At 41.3% G+C, this 21,003-nt stretch overlaps 1 protein-coding gene across 1 annotated transcript; it reads right to left on the reverse strand.

Annotated features, from left to right (window-relative positions):
* Positions 1 to 234: 234 nt before the first annotated feature.
* Positions 235 to 19,409, reverse strand: LOC139599665 (uncharacterized). The gene is made up of 19 exons (XM_071447156.1): positions 19,139 to 19,409; positions 17,526 to 17,642; positions 16,190 to 16,294; positions 15,716 to 15,835; positions 14,830 to 14,979; positions 13,872 to 14,009; positions 13,144 to 13,263; positions 12,638 to 12,745; positions 9,152 to 9,268; positions 7,816 to 7,920; positions 7,339 to 7,458; positions 6,444 to 6,593; positions 5,502 to 5,639; positions 4,774 to 4,893; positions 4,266 to 4,373; positions 3,776 to 3,889; positions 3,345 to 3,458; positions 2,407 to 2,598; positions 235 to 1,535 (listed from the first exon to the last, which is right to left on the reverse strand). Exons 1-17 carry the CDS (start codon positions 19,189 to 19,191, stop codon positions 3,353 to 3,355), a joined length of 1,989 nt encoding a protein of 662 aa, XP_071303257.1. The 5' UTR covers positions 19,192 to 19,409; the 3' UTR covers positions 235 to 1,535; positions 2,407 to 2,598; positions 3,345 to 3,352.
* Between the last annotated feature and the right edge of the window lie 1,594 nt (positions 19,410 to 21,003).

Genomic DNA, 21,003 nt, shown 5'->3' on the forward strand with positions numbered 1-21,003 from the left:
AGCTGCTCCCTCCCACCAAGTTACAATGCCTTAAAACTGAGGGGTTGGACAAAACCAGAATTGTAAACTGCCTTCAAGAGTCTAGCTTGAATCTCTGAAGACTCCTCTTTTCCACTTTTAGCAAGGACTAAAAATCCAAAATCACTACCTAAAACAAACAAGAAAGGACTACTGAACCCACATATTCCTTTTATAATCAAACTGACAACACAACTGCAAAAGCAGACTAGCAAGGATTTTTAATTCAAGTCTTTAATTCTTCTGCATAAAGGCAAGTTGCCAAAAATGTAACACATCCCCTTATTTACAATCATCATAAATCACAAGGAAACATGCACACTGGAACAACAAGGTTCTAAATATTACCTCTTAGAAAAGTGCTGTACAGATGTGTCCCTTGTACACACACATGCTCTGTGGTGTGTGACTGATACACCCTTGTGTTGGGAAAAATGCCTGAGCATGTCTGGAAATTACATTTTGGGAGTGAGAGTAGTTTCTGAGGGAGCAGCTTACTTCAAAATCAGCAGCACAATGGGCTCTTGGCCCTGGGTACTGCCAGCCCCATAGCAAGGGAAAGCAAAACCAAACTCCTGTAGAGAAACAACCCCCAGCTCTAGCAGCCATTGGTATCCCAGTACATGCTACACAAGGACTGTAAAATTCTTGTAACTGGCACGTGGATTTAGTCCAAACCACTGTAGCCACAGCTCTCACTTCAAACTTCTGCACACAGTGCTAGCAGAACAAAAAAAAGAGAGCCTATCCCAACACCATCACAACCCTTAGCCTGGACAAGAGCAGCTCCACACCTGCAAATACTGCTATTTATCCCCAATAGTTGTGTGAACAACAGGCACTGAATGCATCCTCTCCTACCCTCTGACTGTAGACTGGCTCTTTGGGTCAGGCTGCAACACACATAAAAGCAAAATCCAGATATTTGAGCTGTGCTGCTGTTCTAACAGTCACTCAACCCTTTCAAGAAATGGATCTGATTTTGATAAACCATCTACCTTTCCTTTCTCTTCTCTCACCTGGCTTAGGCAAACACCACCTTAATACATCTCAGAGAACAATAAATATGCCAAATGGGTGATCACCCAATCCAAAAGTTATGAACAGCTTGTCTTTAATGGCTGGAGGAAGGCTGAAATGATCTACATTCTTTTGAAGCAGTTCTTCAGGCTGGATGTCCAGTTCTGGTCCAGGGGAGCAGAGGAGGTTCCTTGGTTGGAGGCGTTCATTTTTCAGTCTGATTTGACACTGGACCAATTCTCTGGTGAAGCATCAGCACATCCTGAGGAACAAGACCTCCAGAGGAATGGCAGGATCCATCACCTGAAGCAGCTTTTGAAATCTAATGCACATTATATGATGTGTCACCTGCCAATGCAGGCACAGCAGCAATGTCCTCACAAAAGCTTTAAGGAACATCCATTGTCATTGCAGCACAGGTTTCACAAAATCTGGAGTTTTACACTTGAGGCACAGCTTGCAGAAAACAATCTATCCTTATAAAGATCTGGAGAAACCTAAACAAAAAAGCAGGTAACAGCATTTTATAAACGTGCTATATCCAGGCATTAACAACAAAATATTCTCCTCTTTTCCTCTTTTAAGCTGTAGTGTTCAGTAGCAGTAAATGGAAGAGAGCATGTGAGCTTCTAGCACAGTATAAAGGAGAAACCCATACTGCCCATACTAAATGAAGTGTTAGAACTAGTATGAACATTTTGAGAATGTAAATCACTGAAAAAATACACTACTAGATTCTCTACATTAGAGAAAAAAGGAAGCAGCTGAGCCTATTCTTCCCAACCCCTTGCATCATTTTTGTCTAAATGTCATTATTAATTCATAAAACAAACTTTTATCTCAATTCTAATTAACAAATTTCTGCCATATCTGAAGTGTCCTATGGACTAAGGTTTCTTCCCTAGAAATCAACCAGATATATTCACATTTACTGTTTAAGAAAGAAATTTTCTTTTAGCAAAAGGGAAGGTAGTGTGGAATTCTACCACGTAAACCACTATCTGATTTTCAAGCAAGATTAAACTTCCACAGATAAAGTTCCTGACACTTGAGAGTTAGAGCCCATCACACCTAAAAGCCAAGGTTAAAGGCAATGCTGCTCTGAATACTGATCTTTCCATCCCAGAAAACCAGTGTATTGCTCCACAGAGAAGGCATTCACTTCATATATTCTACACTAACAGAGCCTTTTTTTCAATTAGAACAAGTGATTACAAACCCACTGCATATATACACTCCTTAATACAGCCTAATTTACAACAAAGACCACTGCAAAAAATACAGCCTAATTTACAACAAAGACCATAGATATCAACGATGTGGAAACCAGACAGGCTCTTAACTGTGACCCAGAGATGCTTCTTTTACCTGAATAATTTCACCTTGTGTTGATTGCACTTATGCTGACTGTAAATCTCTTCCCTTTCAGTGCAGGTCCTACATGACAGCACCAGTTTTCCAAGACTTGATCTGCTGATCTCAGAATACATCCCTATTCTTCAAGTCTTTTTCTGTCACAGGAGAAATTCTTTCTTCAATATTTCTATATACAAAGAGAGACTAGATATTTTCAAATATTGAATTAGCACTTTAAAAAAAAGTGGAAGCATGTTAAATCTTATTAATGTTCAAAGAATTTAAATTAAAAATCAATAAAGTCAAGAGAAAAATGTCATCAGCATAATTTATAAAAGCTCTAGCTGCCTTTTCCTCATGTTGCTATAATCCAAAATCTAAGAGTAAAACTAATTTTGGCCATATTCTTAATGAGTTTTATAAGGACAAATTTTCAAAGATCACTGATTAACAGACATTTATATCCTAGTCCATGTTTCAGAGCCTGCACCAAATACAGATCAAAGACAATCTAATTACACAAAAGACTAACTGCTAATAAAATCTGTTTAACTCAGATTACCACCATCCTATTAATGCACCACAGGAATCTACAGTACAAGAGAAAATTTTCACTAAAATCTACTGCTGCAAATGCCAAGTTGTTACTTCTTCACAAAAATATTAAGATTCAGAAAAGGTGCTATTGAAATACTTTAAAATTGGCACTTTTCATTTGAGAGATAAAAACACATTTTCTGGCTGACAGGTAACACTTTCAATTTAGCAAGTCTGAAGCATTAGGTCGTTTAATTAAGGTGCTGTATTAAGTGCAAGAGGATGGGATAAAACACTAACAAAATAAAAGAGAAACTGATCTGCCTGAACTGAACAGTTGCATTTGGCAGAATGATCCTGTGGATGGGTGACTGAAACAGAAGAGATCAAGTAAGCAGTCAGCACAAACTCACCTTCATATTTAGATTTTTTTCCTCAGTATTGTATCTTCAGCATTTGCACTTTCCCATCCTCTGTCAGGGTATTCTGACTGATGTCCATCCAATAAACTGCTACAAAGTTTAAGCCTACAAATAAAAAAAACCAAAAACCAAAGACTAAGTGGCTTTACTATGGTAACTTTTGAATACTAAATACAGCTACAAGCCTTTTACATTAACACAGACTATAACATGAAAACATAAAGACAGAATTTTACCACACAACATATAAATATTGGTAAACATATCTCTAAGACAAATAGTAAAAAACAGCTAAACAAAAATTAAAAATCATATGTTTATAATAAATGCTTGGATTGAATTACAGCAAGAAAGCAACAAAGCTACTAAAATAATAGACAAAAATACCCCTCAAACCCCAGCTGATGAGCTGCCTTTGATACCTCTCCAGCCTGAAGTCTGCATCTCTGCAAGTCTTGCTGTCAGGCAGAAAGAAGCTGGATTTCTTCTGTTTTGGATGGTTCCATACTGAAGAACAACTGGCTGGAATCAAGCCACTGCATAAAAATGAACAGCTATCGTTGTTGTCACTACAAAACAATCTCTAGGGAGACAGAGAGGAAACTGCCAGCTCTTAGGCTGAGGAAGTGAGAGGCAAACTCCCAATTCTTGCCACAAGACAGAGTTTGAAAGGGGCTCATCATTTTCCAGCATTACCTGGGATGGCAGAGGCAGCAGAAAGCAACAGATGGAGAGACAGACTGGAGAAAGCCAAATAAACTCAAAGAACAGAAATAACAACCAAACATAGAATGGCTGGAGGAAATGTAAGAAGGGGAAAAGAAAAGATAGAAGGAAAAGATGAAAAAGGAAAGGAAAGGACACTGCTACAGCATCAGTAACAAAAAACAACAAAATCACTGGGGTATTTACCTTGTTATTTCTATACTTTGTTGCACTGCCATGACTTCATCTTTTGCACCAAAGGCTTCCCACTCTGAGCACTTGGAAAAAGCATCCTGATGTCCTGAGGCAGTAAGGCTGGAAAGAAAATGAAAATGCCTGAGTCCATACACTGTGGTAACACAGTTCCTCTTAAGTTTTCAGAAGGGGGCTAAGCAGAGAAAAGAAACCATACCTGCAGGAACATTTTCACTAAAGTTAGTGTGAAATGTCTACTAAACTGCCAAAATCCTTAGTGTTGCCTAAATCTACACACAAAACACAACCTGTGCTGTGTCTTCTGACACTTTGCAATGGAGTACTGTAAATATTTGCTATCATACAGCACAATTATTCTGACATGATCTCCCTTCCTCATTACACTGCACACATTTAGATAAAATTAAAGCTATTGACTAAGGGAGAGAAAAATACCAGTCATGGTCCAAAAGTCAGTCCATGGTATCAATGAACTCCCACATGGAGAATCACTTCATACCTTTCCAGTGCAGTGTGGTACATGTGCAGATAATGGTTTTTGCTCTCTGAAACCACAGAGGAGTCAGAATTGTTTCTTCTTCTGCGTTTCCATACTGGAGAAGAATTGGGAGAACAGGAACTACAAAAACAGATTTTACACACATAACACTTCTTATCTATGTTTAAATGTTTATCACTGTCCTGCTAAACAAGAGCATATGCTGCTGAGGAAGTTTTCTTTTGGGCTATGATTCCTCAGTCACACAGAGGAACCCTGAGGAAACCTCTCACAGTTTGGAAACAAAACCATTTTGAGCTTCACACACATCACCCCAGGACAAGATATTTCACTAAACAGGGAAGTGCCTGTCACAGCCAGCCTCCCTGCTGTGCTCCAGACAGGCACAACCCTAAGAAGGATGGGGATTCCTGCTCCTGGAAAAGCTCCTCTACTTTCAGAACATACCAGCAATGGTTAAAGAAACCTCAGTACTCTGCTGTATAAATTGAGAAGCTGAAAAAACACTGCATTTCCTTCTGTTAAATCAGGTAATTCAGCAATGCTGGTAAATTTTCCATATTTATTGCTCTGTACCTCTGATGGATTACATTCAACAGCAAAGGTGTCAAACCCCAGAGCTGAGTATTAACTGCCCTTGCACACCAAACATTTCCTCCAAAAGCCTGACAGCACTGACCTGTACAGAATTATTTCCCTAAGTTAAGCACAGAAGTTTGCTCTGATACCTCTCAAGTGTGTGGGCAGTCTGCCTGCATTCATCTTCACACTCACTTCTCATCTGCTTTTCGTCAAACACAAAGGAGCCAGGAGCATCCTCATCTTTGCAGAACCATTCCTGGGAACTACCTGAAGGTTCTGTACTGCTAAACACAGCAGGGAAAAAGAAAAAACTTTTAAAAACTATTAATCTGGCTTACTGTTCCAAACAGAAAACAATTTAGCTGCAGTAAGAAGTAACAGTTAATCCCATATGACACCCAAATGATAGAAAAACTGCAACTTCTACCACAGGTCAATTCCAACACAGGTAAAACTATTTACACAGTGCAGTAACACAGGCAAGAGAATTCCATTCACTCTTCTCCACCCAATTTACTAGTCCAAATCTTGTAATGAATGGAATTAAGTAGCAGAACTAGCCTTGATATTGAAAATTAAACTTCTGAAAAGATAAAAATATTTCCTTCTTGAACACAGTTGCCACCATCCTGCAGAGAGCACAGAAATCTCTCTCTCAACTACTTAAACATCTCCAATCCTCTCACATATTGTCAGTGTAGGAGACATTTGGTTCCACTGACATCAGAGAAAGCAAAGATGGAAAGTTATTCAAGTCAAGGAACAATAATTGCCAAGTTTCTGCTCGTGTCTGTCGCTTTCCAGAAAAGTAGCATTACCTTGTGCCCAGCAGTGTAAATACAAAGGGGAAGGGAATGTGCTGCTGCAGGCAGACCAAATGCCTTTCTCCCCATAACACCTGACTGCAGATTAACTTGGACTCAATAACTGCAATACCTTGAAGACTAACAGAATGGAAAACAAAGCACTCAAGGCTACTCCCATTGCTGAGTCTGATCTTTTTCCTCCCAGTCAGGAATGCTCTAAAGGAAGTACAGAGCCCACCTTAAATTCCTTAAGCCCTGACTTGATTGACCCACAGAACATACACAGGCTGCAGATCCCAGGTTTCTTCAGCAGGAGGATCCCAGGCATGCAGTGCAATCTTCCACAGCTTGATCTGCCGGTCCCAGGACCTGCGGCTGTACTTCTTGAACTTGTTGGGAGTTGTAGGGTGAACCCCTGGAAGTCGCTGGCTCCTGGAAACACACAGTGACATTTGTTATTTCAGAGCATAAGGAGTGTTTTTCTTCAAAAGAATCCTCAGTCCACCAGGTCACACAAGCATCAGTGGTCTAATAAAGAACCATTCATATTTTTAATCACTTCACTGAAATGTGTTACCAAAACTAAATCACAAAAGCAACAACACACCATAACGTGCTGAGTCAGTCTGGAGGCTCATCCAGTCCAGCACTCTGACAGCTGCCAGAAGCAGAGCCCCACTGCCCATGAACAAAGATGAAACAGAAGCATAACTCACACTGCTTCAATATTATCCTAACCTCCAGCTCCTCCTGCTTTATTTTTCCTAAGTGCAGCTCCTTTTATTTAGTATTGGACTCAGTCTCTCAAGGATGGAGTTACCTTCCTCCCCAGCAGTCCCTGTAGTGCTGTATTTTGTACTAATCACTAAAACAGTGCTGATAAACACACTGATTTTTGGGCATGACTGAACAGTGCTTGCACAGCTTCAAGGTCTTCTCCTCTCCCCACCCCACACACAATAAGGTGAGAGGGAACACTAAGTTGAGAGGGAAAAGTGCTGGGACAGCTGACTCAAATTACCCAGAGATATCACACATCATATCATGTCACACTCAGCTGTAAAAACCATAGGAAGAATTTCAAGAGAGCTAAGGCTGTGTGCTATTCTACACACACAAACACCCACCAGGAACAACTAAGGGTTCACCTGGAAATCTGCAACACAGGGCAACTTACTTTGGAACTTCTTTAATGTATCTGTCATATGCCAGAGTATTCTTGCCAAAATTGATCTGTTTTTGTCTTCTCCTCAGGACCACCTCATCAGTTTCCCTTTCTGCTGGATTGGCAGAGTTGCTTGTAACAGAATTTGAAAATAAAAAAAATAAAGTTGAAAGCAACCTTAATAGCATTATAGGAATTTACATAAACACATATTCTAGAACTGCCCTCTATTCTTAATGACAGACAGTGAGCACAACTCTTACCTCCCTAGTTCACAGAAGTGAAAGCTCTGCTAATCAAATCACACAAGTAACTTGTGAGTTAAAACCTCTCAGTGCTACTCCCTCCCTGAAGCATCCTTCAGGCTTGATATGAAACAGCCTGTCTGGGGTTTCAAATCTTCATTACTGCATGTGAATGAGTCAGGGACCATCAGATGGTTGTTGCTAAAACCAGTACAATAATAAGCAGCAAGAGCTCAATACCTACTGGGTCAATTTTTTATTTGATGTCCTCATTGTTTTGCCTTCTTCAGTTCTACCTTCCCAATTCAGGCAACGGGAATGTGGCCTAGAATGTTCTGACGTTGCAGAGCTAAAAAATAATGGGAATTCAACATGACTTTGCTGCGTGTTACACAATTAATCAACAGAAACATCAATAATGGACAAAACCAGCTCCACAACTGTAAAACCATGGGCATGTTCCTTCTCTATTTCAGTTCTAAGGTGACCTTCAGCCTGTCCTCTTCTGTCAATTTTAAGGCCTCAACATTTAAAAAGTCATGTAAATAATACAGAAGCAGATTTAGCTGACAGTCTTACTTTCCCTAAATGGTTTCACATCAACAGATGAAATTACCATGCAAGCTGACAATCTCATTGTAACACAGGACAAAGACTCCACACTGAAAAGGAACAAACCTACTCAGCAAAAGAAAACACAAAACACTCCTGGCACATCCACTTAAGTCTCACACTCATGCCATACTCTTAGTACTTTTTATGACCACATCAAAGACACAGAAAACACTCCTGAATACAAGGCCTTTCCTAAGCTCTTCAAAACACTAATTAATTCCTTAACAAAGCAATATTAAATATGCCATCAAAAATTAAAATCACCTTCATACAGTGGAATACTCAGAAATGTACGAATTACATAGAAAATATTTTCATGTACCCTTAGTAAAACATTTCCTCTTACATTCTGTTCAGTTTGCTGCACATAACTCAGCACTCACCACTTTTCACCCTTGCTATCAGACACTAACTCTCAACCACTTCCCCCACCTTGGGTCTTTAGTCTAGAATATCCAAAAGCCAAGAAAATATTCATAGAATTACCTAAGTATAGAGCTCTAGCTCATCTTAAATTGTCCTCAGGAATGGACTACAGGAAAAAAAAGGTGCTCACTAAAATCTGTAGTACAGCTCAATATACCAAGTGGACTGTGAAGAGACAATGATGGTCTGCTCACTTTTACACAGAAAGATGCAGGAGCAAAGTGTAAGAATAACAGCAAATGGCTTCATTGGGAGTTTTATACTAATATTGAAGACTTCAGCAATAAAGGGCTCAAACTACTGCTTCAGCACACAGCCCTTCTCCCTTTCACTTTGAACACTTGCTAATGCTGTGGCAGGTATTTCCATGAGACACACTGGATGCTCTGCTTTAGGCATGATGCAGGTATCATCTCCTCACTCTGTGCTACTCCATTACAAGAGAACACTCAACCTGAACACATCCAAGCTTTTCTTGGAGTCCTAAAGAACAGCCCAGCAAAGGAGAGATTTAGAAAAAATGTACACTTATTCCTTACCTCTCCAGCCAGTGGTCTGAATGGCCACATTGATATTCCTCCAACACCAGAGAATCGGAATCATTGCAGTTTCTATGCTCCTGCTCCTGATGCCAGCAGTGTGGATGTTGCACAGAACTAGAAAAGAAGAATTTTCATCTGAAATCAAGTCACTGGTAGCCATTGAACATGGCCTCTAAAAATCAAAGATGGACAATTTGATTTGGCATATACATGATTCGTATCAGCTTACTCAGGCAACAAATACTTAACAAAGGTGTTAGTGAAACTGCTCAGAAAATAACTTTGACTAATGAAATGAAGTTTCATCATTAGACATCAACATTTTCAAATAAACACTTAATATTTTGATAACAAAAATTACACTGTTTTTGCAAACAAATTGGTGGGGAAGAAAAACCTAATTGAGGACTGCCACCAGCGTTTATGGACTTGTGGACATGTCCATCCTCTGTCAGCAGTAAATAAATTTGACATTTATTTACTGCCCCATCCAGTAGTAAACTCACAGAAAAGGCAAGTCCAGAAACTACATTTCAACATAATGGCTAGCAAGAAGTAGGTGAAATGTTTATGTGGAAACACTTTTACACAGGAAATTCTGGAGCCCTCACAAGGAAACCTGGGACAAGGAGCTGCCTCTAGTGCTCACAACACACTGGCAGCTCAGCCAGGCATTGCTTAAGGCTTGAGCTGTCTACATTCTCCTCCTTGGCTCTGGAGCCTTTGACACCTTAAATGACAGCTTACTAAACAAAACACAACCGTAGCATCTCCCAACACCTGAGGTGGCTGCTGGTCCAAGGAGGGCAGCTGCAGATGCACCCCACACCTGCCCGAGAGAACGCTCTGGCACAGCAGCCTCTGCACTCTAAATCCACCATGTTTCTGTATGTGTGTGTTATAAATAATAAATGTAGTTATTGGCTTTCACAGTTATGTATTAACTTTTGTTTTGCATGATACTATTGATCAGAAAAATCCTCAGACAGTAAAATTTGTAATTACTGCTTTTGATAGAGTATAATCTGTCTGTTTATATATATACTGTATAGCTTTTATAAACAGTAGTGTAATATATAATGCTTTAGACTATAGCATAACAGAGACTGTGAAATGTTGTAGTGATTTTTCATTTAACTAACTCAGAAAATGGTGTAAAATGATTAGGTGATTTCCCACATTCGGGGACTATCTTATCTAAAAGACAAGATAACTGAAACAGAAACCAGAGCACGAAAAAGAAGAAGAATTTATTAAATCTCATTATCAGGGAGTGAAAATACAACAGGATGGAACCACAAGAAGAAATAAAACACATTAGTTTAAGCTACAAGATGGCATGAAGACAAGTCAAAGTTTAAAACCAAGCAAAAGAACATCTAAACTCAAAACATTGTTTGAATATATATAAACCCTTATCAATACTCATGTACCACCTGCAATGAAACAGAATATAGAGAACATGGTTAAAGTTAACTGTGGCTTTTGTCAAACAGCCAAGCACACCAGAGCTGGATTTTAACACTCTTATCCATTAATAAACTTTTAAAAAATTTTAAATAGCGAGCCATGTTACTCACACGATTAAATAAATATTTTATATAGGACACACCATTGCTACAATGCCTGTGCTTCCTTGGAAAAACAAATTTTGAGTCATTGCCCCTGCTGATTTCATGACATCCAGTGTCACCCCTTCCCATCTGGTAGCTGTGAAAAGTATTTGGAGGCTTTTTTTCCCCTGAGGTTCTTATAGAGATTTCATATACACCTTCTTCCATTTATGCAAGCCTCTGCATTCAGGCTGTAGTAGGAAAGGCCATCCAAGGAGGATTTAGCATGAACACCTTTAGGAGAATTTAAGCCCTATTTGTATTTATTCCCATGTTCTCAGGTAAGACACTGCATACAGATAAGCCAGACTGATTTCCACTCATATAAAGTTTTACCTGGTAAACATAACTTTAAAATTAAAGCCAGATGTCTTACAAAGAACTGACTGTATTTTTATTGAGCTCTTCAGTGGGTTTTAACATTAACTGCATAGATTCATTAAGCCTTTTCCCTAAGGGCTATCCAAATAATACTGCTCATTTTAAACAGGCAAGCTATCATGCAAAAAACCCCACCAACCCCAAAAACCACAAATGAGAAATCCTGCAGGATGTCTTTGGAAGAAACTGTCTTGTAATCCATGTAAGAGCTTGAGTATTTCTATCTCAACTCCTTAAACAGCTCAAAGTCCACAAACATTTCAAATTTAAAAATTTCAAATTTAAAAATGGCACTGAGAACCTCAGTCTTACTGAGGTTTGTCCTGAATGGAATGGTGCTTAGCTGCAGTCTAGCAAGTTTTACAATATCAGAGAAAGGTTTGACTTGGAAGGGACCTTAAAGATCATCCAGTTCCCACCCTCTGCTATAGGAAGGGACCCCTTCCACTAGACCATGTTGCTCAAAGTTCTGTTCAATCCCTTTAGCACTTCCAAGAATGAGGAAGCCACAACTTCTCTGGGCAATTTAATCCAGTTTACAAAGACACAAAAAGCCCCTCATACTTTAGAGATCACATGATAACTTGGTATTTTGGTTTCAGGCTCTGCTAAACCTCACAGTAGAAAAACTGTACTCATATAATGGATTAAAAATATCTTCTGCTTGGGAAAAAAAGGTTTTTTTGGGTTGACAAATTATGTTAATCTAAAAAAACAACAGGTAAGATATTTCCCCAGTATGCTCTGGAACTACAAACTGTGGAAATAAGTAATATAGCCATAAGCCATGTTTTGAGAAAGACCTGTTGAGCTGCAGCACACTGGGAAATATGGGCTATCCATGATACAATCACATGGGGTATTTGCACTGACACAGTCCACCCACAGACTGTCTTTAGTTTAATGACATCACATTTATATAATATACTTCAGATTACTAACATTGCTCACCCACAAATCAGTGATGTGGAAAAGTATACACACAGGTGGAAATGAAAAAATAAATCACTATTAGTGATTTACAAAAAAAAAAAAAAAAAAAATTAAATAAATATTTTAGATGCTTGTGTTACTTAGGGTTTTTTCCTGGCCTTTTTTCCTAAGTTTTTTTGTTTGTTAGTTAGTTGCAACAACAAAACAACTTAATCTCTAGAGAGACAGACAGAGGAAGCTTCCAGCTTCCAGGCTGAGGAAGTGAGAGGCAAACTTTCCACAAGACAGACTTAGAAAGGGGCTCATCAATTTCCAGCATCACCTGGGAGGGTAGAAGCAGCAAAAAGCAACAGATGGAGAGACAGACTGGAAAAAGCCAAATAAACTCAAAGAACAGAAATAACAACCAAACATACCATGTGCTGGAAGAAAGGTAAAAAGGGAGAAAAAAAAACCAAGGTAGAGACCAATGAAGGAAAAGATGAAAAAGAAAAGGAAAGGACACCGCTACAGCATAAGCAATAAACAGAAACAACAAAATCACTGGGGTATTTACCTTGTTATTTCTATACTTTGTTGCACTGCCATGACTTCATCTTTTGCACCAAAGGCTTCCCACTCTGAGCACTTGGAAAAAGCATCCTGATGTCCTGAGGCAGTAAGGCTGGAAAGAAAATGAAAATGCCTGAGTCCATACACTGTGGTAACACAGTTCCTCTTAAGTTTTCAGAAGGGGGCTAAGCAGAGAAAAGAAACCATACCTGCAGGAACATTTTCACTAAGGTTAGTGTGAAATGTCTACTAAACTGCCAAAATCCTTAGTGTTGCCTAAATCTACACACAAAACACAACCTTGTGCTGTGTCTTCTGACACTTTGCAATGGAGTACTGTAAATATTTGCTATCATAAAGCACAATTATTCTGACATTTCTCTTCCTCATTAAATTGCACACATTTAGATAAAATTAAAGCTATTGACTAAGGGAGAGAAAAATACCAGTCATGTTCCAAAACTCAGTTCATGGTATCAATGAACTCCCACATGGAGAATCACTTCATACCTTTCCAGTGCAGTGTGGTACATGTGCAGATAATGGTTTTTGCTCTCTGAAACCACAGAGGAGTCAGAATTGTTTCTTCTTCTGCGTTTCCATACTGGAGAAGAATTGGGAGAACAGGAACTACAAAAACAGATTTTACACACATAACACTTCTTATCTATGCTTAAATGTTTATCACTGTCCTGCTAAACAAGAGCATATGCTGCTGAGGAAGTTTTCTTTTGGGCTATGATTCCTCAGTCACACAGAGGAACCCTGAGGAAATCTCTCACAGTTTGGAAACAAAACCATTTTGAGCTTCACACACATCACCCCAGGACAAGATATTTCACTAAACAGGGAAGTGCCTGTCACAGTCAGCCTCCCTGCTGTGCTCCAGACAGGCACAACTCTAAGAACGATGGGGACTCCTGCTCCTGGAAAAGCTCCTCTACTTTCAGAACATACCAGCAATGGTTAAAGAAACCTCAGTACTCTGCTGTATAAACTGAGAAGCTGAAAAAACACTGCATTTCCTTCTGTTAAATCAGGTAATTCAGCAATGCTGGTAAAGTTTCCATATTTATTGCTCTGTACCTCTGATGGATTACATTCAACAGCAAAGGTGTCAAACCCCAGAGCTGAGTATTAACTGCCCTTCCACACTAAACATTTCCTCCAAAAGCCTGACAGCACTGACCTGTACAGAATTATTTCCCTAAGTTAAGCACAGAAGTTTGCTCTGATACCTCTCAGGTGTGTGGGCAGTCTGCCTGCATTCATCTTCATACTCATTTCTCATCTGCTTTTCGTCAAACACAAAGGAGCCAGGAGCATCCTCATCTTTGCAGAACCATTCCTGGGAACTACCTGAAGGTTCTGTACTGCTAAACACAGCAGGGAAAAAGAAAAAAACTATTAAAACTTTAAAAAACTATTAATCTGGCTTACTGTTCCAAACAGAAAACAATTTAGCTGCAGTAAGAAGTAACAGTTAATCCCATATGACACCCAAATGATAGAGAAACTGCAACTTCTACCACAGGTCAATTCCAACACAGGTAAAACTATTTACACAGTGCAGTAACACAGGCAAGAGAATTCCATTCACTCTTCTCCACCCAATTTACTAGTCCAAATCTTGTAAGGAATGGAATTAAGTAGCAGAACCAGCCTTGTTATAGAAGTTCAAACTTCTGAAAAGATAAAAATATTTCCTTCTTGAACACAGTTACCACCATCCTGCAGAGAACACAGAAATCTCTCTCTCTCTCTCTCAACTACTTAAACATCTCCAATCCTCTCACATATTGTCAGTGTAGGAGACATGTGGCTCCACTGACATCAGGAAAAGCAAAGATGGAAAGTTATTCAAGTCAAGGAACAATAATTGCCAAGTTTCTGCTCGTGTCTGTCGCTTTCCAGAAAAGTAGCATTACCTTGTGGCCAGCAGTGTAAATACAAAGGGGAAGGGAATGTGCTGCTGCAGGCAGACCAAATGCCTCTCCTCATAACACCTGACTGCAGATTAACTTGGACTAAATAACTGCAATACCTTGAAGACTAATAGAATGGAAAACAAAGCATTCAAGGCTACTCCCATTGCTGAGTCTGGCCTTTTCTCTCCCAGTCAGGAATGCTCTAAAGGAACTACAGAGCCCACCTTAAATTCCTTAAGCCCTGACTTGATTGACCCACAGAACATACACAGGCTGCAGATCCCAGGTTTCTTCAGCAGGAGGATCCCAGGCATGCAGTGCAATCTTCCACAGCTTGATCTGCCGGTCCCAGGACCTGCGGCTGTACTTCTTGAACTTGTTGGGAGTTGTAGGGTGAACCCCTGGAAGTCGCTGGCTCCTGGAAACACACAGTGACATTTGTTATTTCAGAGCATAAGGAGTGTTTTTCTTCAAAAGAATCCTCAGTCCACCAGGTCACACAAGCATCAGTGGTCTAATAAAGAAACATTCATATTTTTAATCACTTCACTGAAATGTGTTACCAAAACTAAATCACAAAAGCAACAACACACCATAACGTGCTGAGTCAGGCTGGAGGCTCATCCAGTCCAGCACTCTGACAGCTGCCAGAAGCAGAGCCCCACTGCCCATGAACAAAGATGAAACAGAAGCATAACTCACACTGCTTCAATATTATCCTAACCTCCAGCTCCTCCTGCTTTACTTTTCCTAAGTGCAGCTCCTTTTATTTAGTATTGGACTCAGTCTCTCAAGGATGGAGTTACCTTCCTCCCCAGCAGTCCCTGTAGTGCTGTGTTTTGTACTAATCACTAAAACAGTGCTGATAAACACACTGATTTTTGGGCATGACTGAACAGTGCTTGCACAGCTTCAAGGTCTTCTCCACTCCCCACCCCACACACAATAAGGTGAGAGGGTTGAGAGGGAAAAGTGCTGGGACAGCTGACTCAAATTACCCAGAGATATCACACATCATATCATGTCACACTCAGCTGTAAAAACCACAGGAAGAATTTCAAGAGAGCTAAGGCTGTGTGCTATTCTACACACACAAACACCCACCAGGAACAACTAAGGGTTCACCTGGAAATCTGCAACACAGGGCAACTTACTTTGGAACTTCTTTAATGTATCTGTCATATGCCAGAGTATTCTTGCCAAAATTGATCTGTTTTTGTCTTCTCCTCAGGACCACCTCATCAGTTTCCCTTTCTGCTGGATTGGCAGAGTTGCTTGTAACAGAATTTGAAAATAAAAATAAAGTTGAAAGCAACCTTAATAGCATTATAGGAATTTACATAAAGACATATTCTAGAACTGCCCTCTATTCTTAATGACAGACAGTGAGCACAACTCTTACCTCCCTAGTTCACAGAAGTGAAAGCTCTGCTAATCAAATCACACAAGTAACTTGTGAGTTAAAACCTCTCAGTGCTACTCCCTCCCTGAAGCATCCTTCAGGCTTGATATGAAACAGCCTGTCTGTGGCTTCAAATCTTCATTACTGCATATGAACGAGTCAGGGACCATCAGATGGTTGTTGCTAAAACCAGTACAATAATAAGCAGCAATAGCTCAATACCTACTGGGTCATTTTTTTATTTGATGTCCTCATTGTTTTGCCTTCTTCAGTTCTACCTTCCCAATTCAGGCAATGGGAATGTGGCCTAGAATGTTGTGACGTTGCAGAGCTAAAAAATAATGGGAATTCAACATGACTTTGCTGCATGTTACACAATTAATCAACAGAAACATCAAGAATGGACAAAACCAGCTCCACAACTGTAAAACCATGGGCATGTTCCTTCTCTATTTCAGTTCTAAGGTGACCTTCAGCCTGTCCTCTTCTGTCAATTTTAAGGCCTCAACATTTAACAAGTCATGTAAATAATACAGAAGCAGATTTAGCTGACAGTCTTACTTTCCCTAAATGGTTTCACATCAACAGATGAAATTACCATGCAAGCTGACAATCTCATTGTAACACAGGACAAAGACTCCACACTGAAAAGGAACAAACCTACTCAGCAAAAGAAAACACAAAACACTCCTGGCACATCCACTTAAGTCTCACACTCATGCCCTACTCTTAGTACTTTTTATGACCACATCAAAGACACAGAAAACACTCCTGAATACAAGGCCTTTCCTAAGCTCTTCAAAACACTAATTAATTCCTTAACAAAGCAATATTAAATATGCCATCAAAAATTAAAATCACTTTCATACAGTGGAATACTCAGAAATGTACGAATTACATAGAAAATATTTTCATGTACCCTTAGTAAAACATTTCCTCTTACATTCTGTTCAGTTTGCTGCACATAACTCAGCACTCACCACTTTTCACCCTTGCTATCAGACACTAACTCTCAACCACTTCCCCCACCTTGGGTCTTTAGTCTAGAATATCCAAAAGCCAAGAAAATATTCATAGAATTACCTAAGTATAGAGCTCTAGCTCATCTCAAATTGTCCTCAGGAATGGACTACAGGAAAAAAAAGGTGCTCACTAAAATCTGTAGTACAGCTCAATATACCAAGTGGACTGTGAAGAGACAATGATGGTCTGCTCACTTTTACACAGAAAGATGCAGGAGCAAAGTGTAAGAATAACAGCAAATGGCTTCATTGGGAGTTTTATACTAATATTGAAGACTTCAGCAATAAAGGGCTCAAACTACTGCTTCAGCACACAGCCCTTCTCCCTTTCACTTTGAACACTTGCTAATGCTGTGGCAGGTATTTCCATGAGACACACTGGATGCTCTGCTTTAGGCATGATGCAGGTATCATCTCCTCACTCTGTGCTACTCCATTACAAGAGAACACTCAACCTAAACACATCCAAGCTTTTCTTGGAGTCCTAAAGAACAGCCCAGCAAAGGAGAGATTTAGAAAAAATGTACACTTATTCCTTACCTCTCCAGCCAGTGGTCTGAATGGCCACATTGATATTCCTCCAACACCAGAGAATCGGAATCATTGCAGTTTCTATGCTCCTGCTCCTGATGCCAGCAGTGTGGATGTTGCACAGAACTAGAAAAGAAGAATTTTCATCTGAAATCAAGTCACTGGTAGCCACTGAACATGGCCTCTAAAAATCAAAGATGGACAGTTTGATTTGGCATACAGACACATGATTCATATCAGCTTACTCAGGCAACACATACTTAACAATGGTCTTGGTGCAATTGCTGAGAAAATAAATAACTTAACAGAAAATAAGTACAATTAAGACATCAAAATTATGAATTGAACACTTAATATTTTGATAACAGAAAAATAGACTCTTTTTGCAAACAAATTGGTGGGGAAGAAAAACCTAATTGAGGACTGCCACCACCGTTTATGGACTTGTGGACATGTCCATCCTTGTCAGCAGCGTATTATTTGATATTTAATTACTGTTCCATCCAGTAGTAAACTCACAGAAAAGGCAAGTCCAGAAACTACATTTCAACATAATGGCTAGCGAGAAGTAGGTGAAATGTTTATGTGGAATCACTTTTACACAGGAAATTCTGGAGCCCTCACAAGGAAAGCTGGGACAAGGAGCTGCCTCTAGTGCTCACAACACACTGGCAGCTCAGCCAGGCATTGCTTAAGGCTTGAGCTGTCTACATTCTCCTCCTTGGTTCTGGAGCCTTTGACACCTTAAATGACAGCTTACTAAACAAAACACAACCGTAGCATCTCCCAACACCTGAGGTGGCTTCTGGGCTGAGGACGGCAGCTGCAGATGCACCCCACACCTGCCTGAGAGAACGCTCTGGCACGGCAGCCTCTGTTACACATTTTTGTATGTGTGACTAACAGCAAACACGCTGCTCTGTACGGGCCAGGTCTCTGCCCTTAGCTCAAGAAGGAAGAATAAAGGATTTCTGATGTTTTACTCCTTTGTTAACCGCCCATGTTTACTTTCCCTTCCTCCTCCACCCTGCCGGGCTTTGGGAATTTCCTGCTCCCAGAGGGCTCGAAGTTACCAGCACCACACAGCACGAACAGCACAAACAGCTTCCCCAGAATCACAGACCAGGCAAAGGCTCCGCTTTCCAACCCGCTTAGTTTTCAGCAAGGCAATAAACGATTACAACCCATCCTATACCACCTTAAACAATCACTCGGTTTAACGACTTGAAAGAAAACAATTTTTAAACCAGCTTAGGTACACTACAACACATACCGTAAGTACGACACTGTTAGTAAGGGGAAATGATGACCGAAAATTATGTCTTTTAGAAACATTCCCGTATTTGCTTTGCGCTGCCCGCCCACTCCAGCCTGACACCAAGCCCCAGTGCTACCAGCCGGGCTGGGGCGTCTCGCCGAGCCCACACGCCCCGCCCGGGGCTGCTGGCGAGTCCCTCACTCGCCACTGACAGAGGAGGCCGCAGGAGACGGGGCCGTTTGCCGGAGGAGCAGGGGCTGCACACCGGCACTGCCTCCGGAGCCGCTCCGGACGGGCAACGCCGCACCCCCGCCCGCCCAGCGCTGCCCGCCCCGCTCTCCCGTTCCCCCGCGGCCGCTCTCACCTGCGCAGCCCGCCCGGCTCCGCTGCACCCGGGCGACGCGGGCCGCCGGACATGGCTGGGGCGGGCGGCGGCCCGGCCCAGCCCAGCCCAACACGGCCCCGGCCCGGCCCGGCCCGGCCCGGCTGCGGCGGCAGCGCAGGCGCGGCCCGTCCTCCCGCGGGGAGCGCAGGCGCGGCCAGGATAGCCCAGGACGGCGATGGTGCTGGGGGAGCGCTGCTCGGTCCGGAGGAGAGAAAAACGTCCGGCGCCCCTGTGAGGGCACCGGCGCAGCTTCCCTCACACCAGGGACACCAGTGCCCTCACACCCTCTCCCTCTGGCTGCATCCCCGACCCACTCCGCTCGCAAATGCAGGGAAAACCCAGCTCCCACATCACGGCGTTACCTCACGCAATAGCCAAGGGTTCATTTTGGGACAAGTAATGTTTCTCCTAGATGTCGTGAGGGCTTGGTGGCCACCACAGTGTACACGCTATAGGAATGTATCCCACATTTCATACCATTAATGGAATCATAGAACAGTTTGGCTTGAAAAGGACCCTAAAGATAACTTGCTCAAATATTTATATCTCAATTCCTTAAATAGCTCGAAGTCAACAAACATTTCTTAAGAAAGGCACTCTGAACTTTAGTCTTACTGAGGTTATTCTGACTGGAATGGTACTTAGCTGCAGGCTAGCTAGTTTCACAAAATCACAGAATGGTTTGGGTTGGAAGGGACACTGAAGACCATCTCCTTACAACTCGCCTGCTATGGGCAGGGACACCTTCCCCTAGAGCAGGATGCTCAGAGCCCCATCCAGCCTGGCCATGAACAGGATCCCTTCCAGGGACGGGGCATCCACAGCTTCTCTGGTCACCTCTGCCAGTGCCTCGCCACCCTCACAGTAAAGAATTTCTTCCCCTGTATCTAATCTGAACCTACTCCCTTTCAGTTTAAAGCCATTCCCTGTTGTCCTATCATGCCATGGCCTTGTCAGAAGTCCCTCTCCAGCCCTCCTGGAGACCCTTTAGGTAGTGGAAGGTGCTCCAAGGACTCCCTGCAGCCTTCTCTTCTCCAGGCTGAGCACCTTCTCTCTCAGGCTGTGTCCACAGCAGAGGTGCTCCAGCCCTCTGAACATCTTCATGGTTCTCCTCTGAATGCACTCTAACAGGTCCACTACCACAGGAATGTGATATAGGAATGTGACAGATTCTTTATTGCTGGTGCTCAGTAATACATCTGAGCAAAGTCACAACGAAATAAGTGTTTTATATATTGCTACAATGTCAGTGCTACAATGCCAGTGCTTCCTTGGAAAAACAAATTTTGAGTCATTGCCCCTGCTGATTTCATGACATCCAGTGTCACCCCTTCCCATCTGGTAGTTGTGAAAAGTATTTGGAGGCTTTTTTTCCCCTGAGGTTCTTATAGAGATTTCATATACACCTTCTTCCATTTATGCAAGCCTCTGCATTCAGGCTGTAGTAGGAAAGGCCATCCAAGGAGGATTTAGCATGAACACCTTTAGGAGAATTTAAGCCCTATTTGTATTTATTCCCATGTTCTCAGGTAAGACACTGCATACAGATAAGCCAGACTGATTTCCACTCATATGAAGTTTTACCTGGTAAACATAACTTTAAAATTAAAGCCAGACGTCTTACAAAGAACTGACTGTATTTTTATTGAGCTCTTCAGTGGGTTTTAACATTAACTGCATAGATTCATTAAGCCTTTTCCCTAAGGGCTATCCAAATAATACTGCTCATTTTAAACAGGCAAGCTATCATGCAAAAACACCCCACCAACCCCAAAAACCACAAATGAGAAATCCTGCAGGATGTCTTTGGAAGAAACTGTCTTGTAATCCATGTAAGAGCTTGA

Source organism: Agelaius tricolor, unplaced genomic scaffold (assembly GCF_023055355.1).
Source record: "Agelaius tricolor isolate 1412-34295 unplaced genomic scaffold, bAgeTri1.0.p SCAF_24, whole genome shotgun sequence".
Classification (NCBI taxonomy): Eukaryota; Metazoa; Chordata; class Aves; order Passeriformes; family Icteridae; genus Agelaius; species Agelaius tricolor.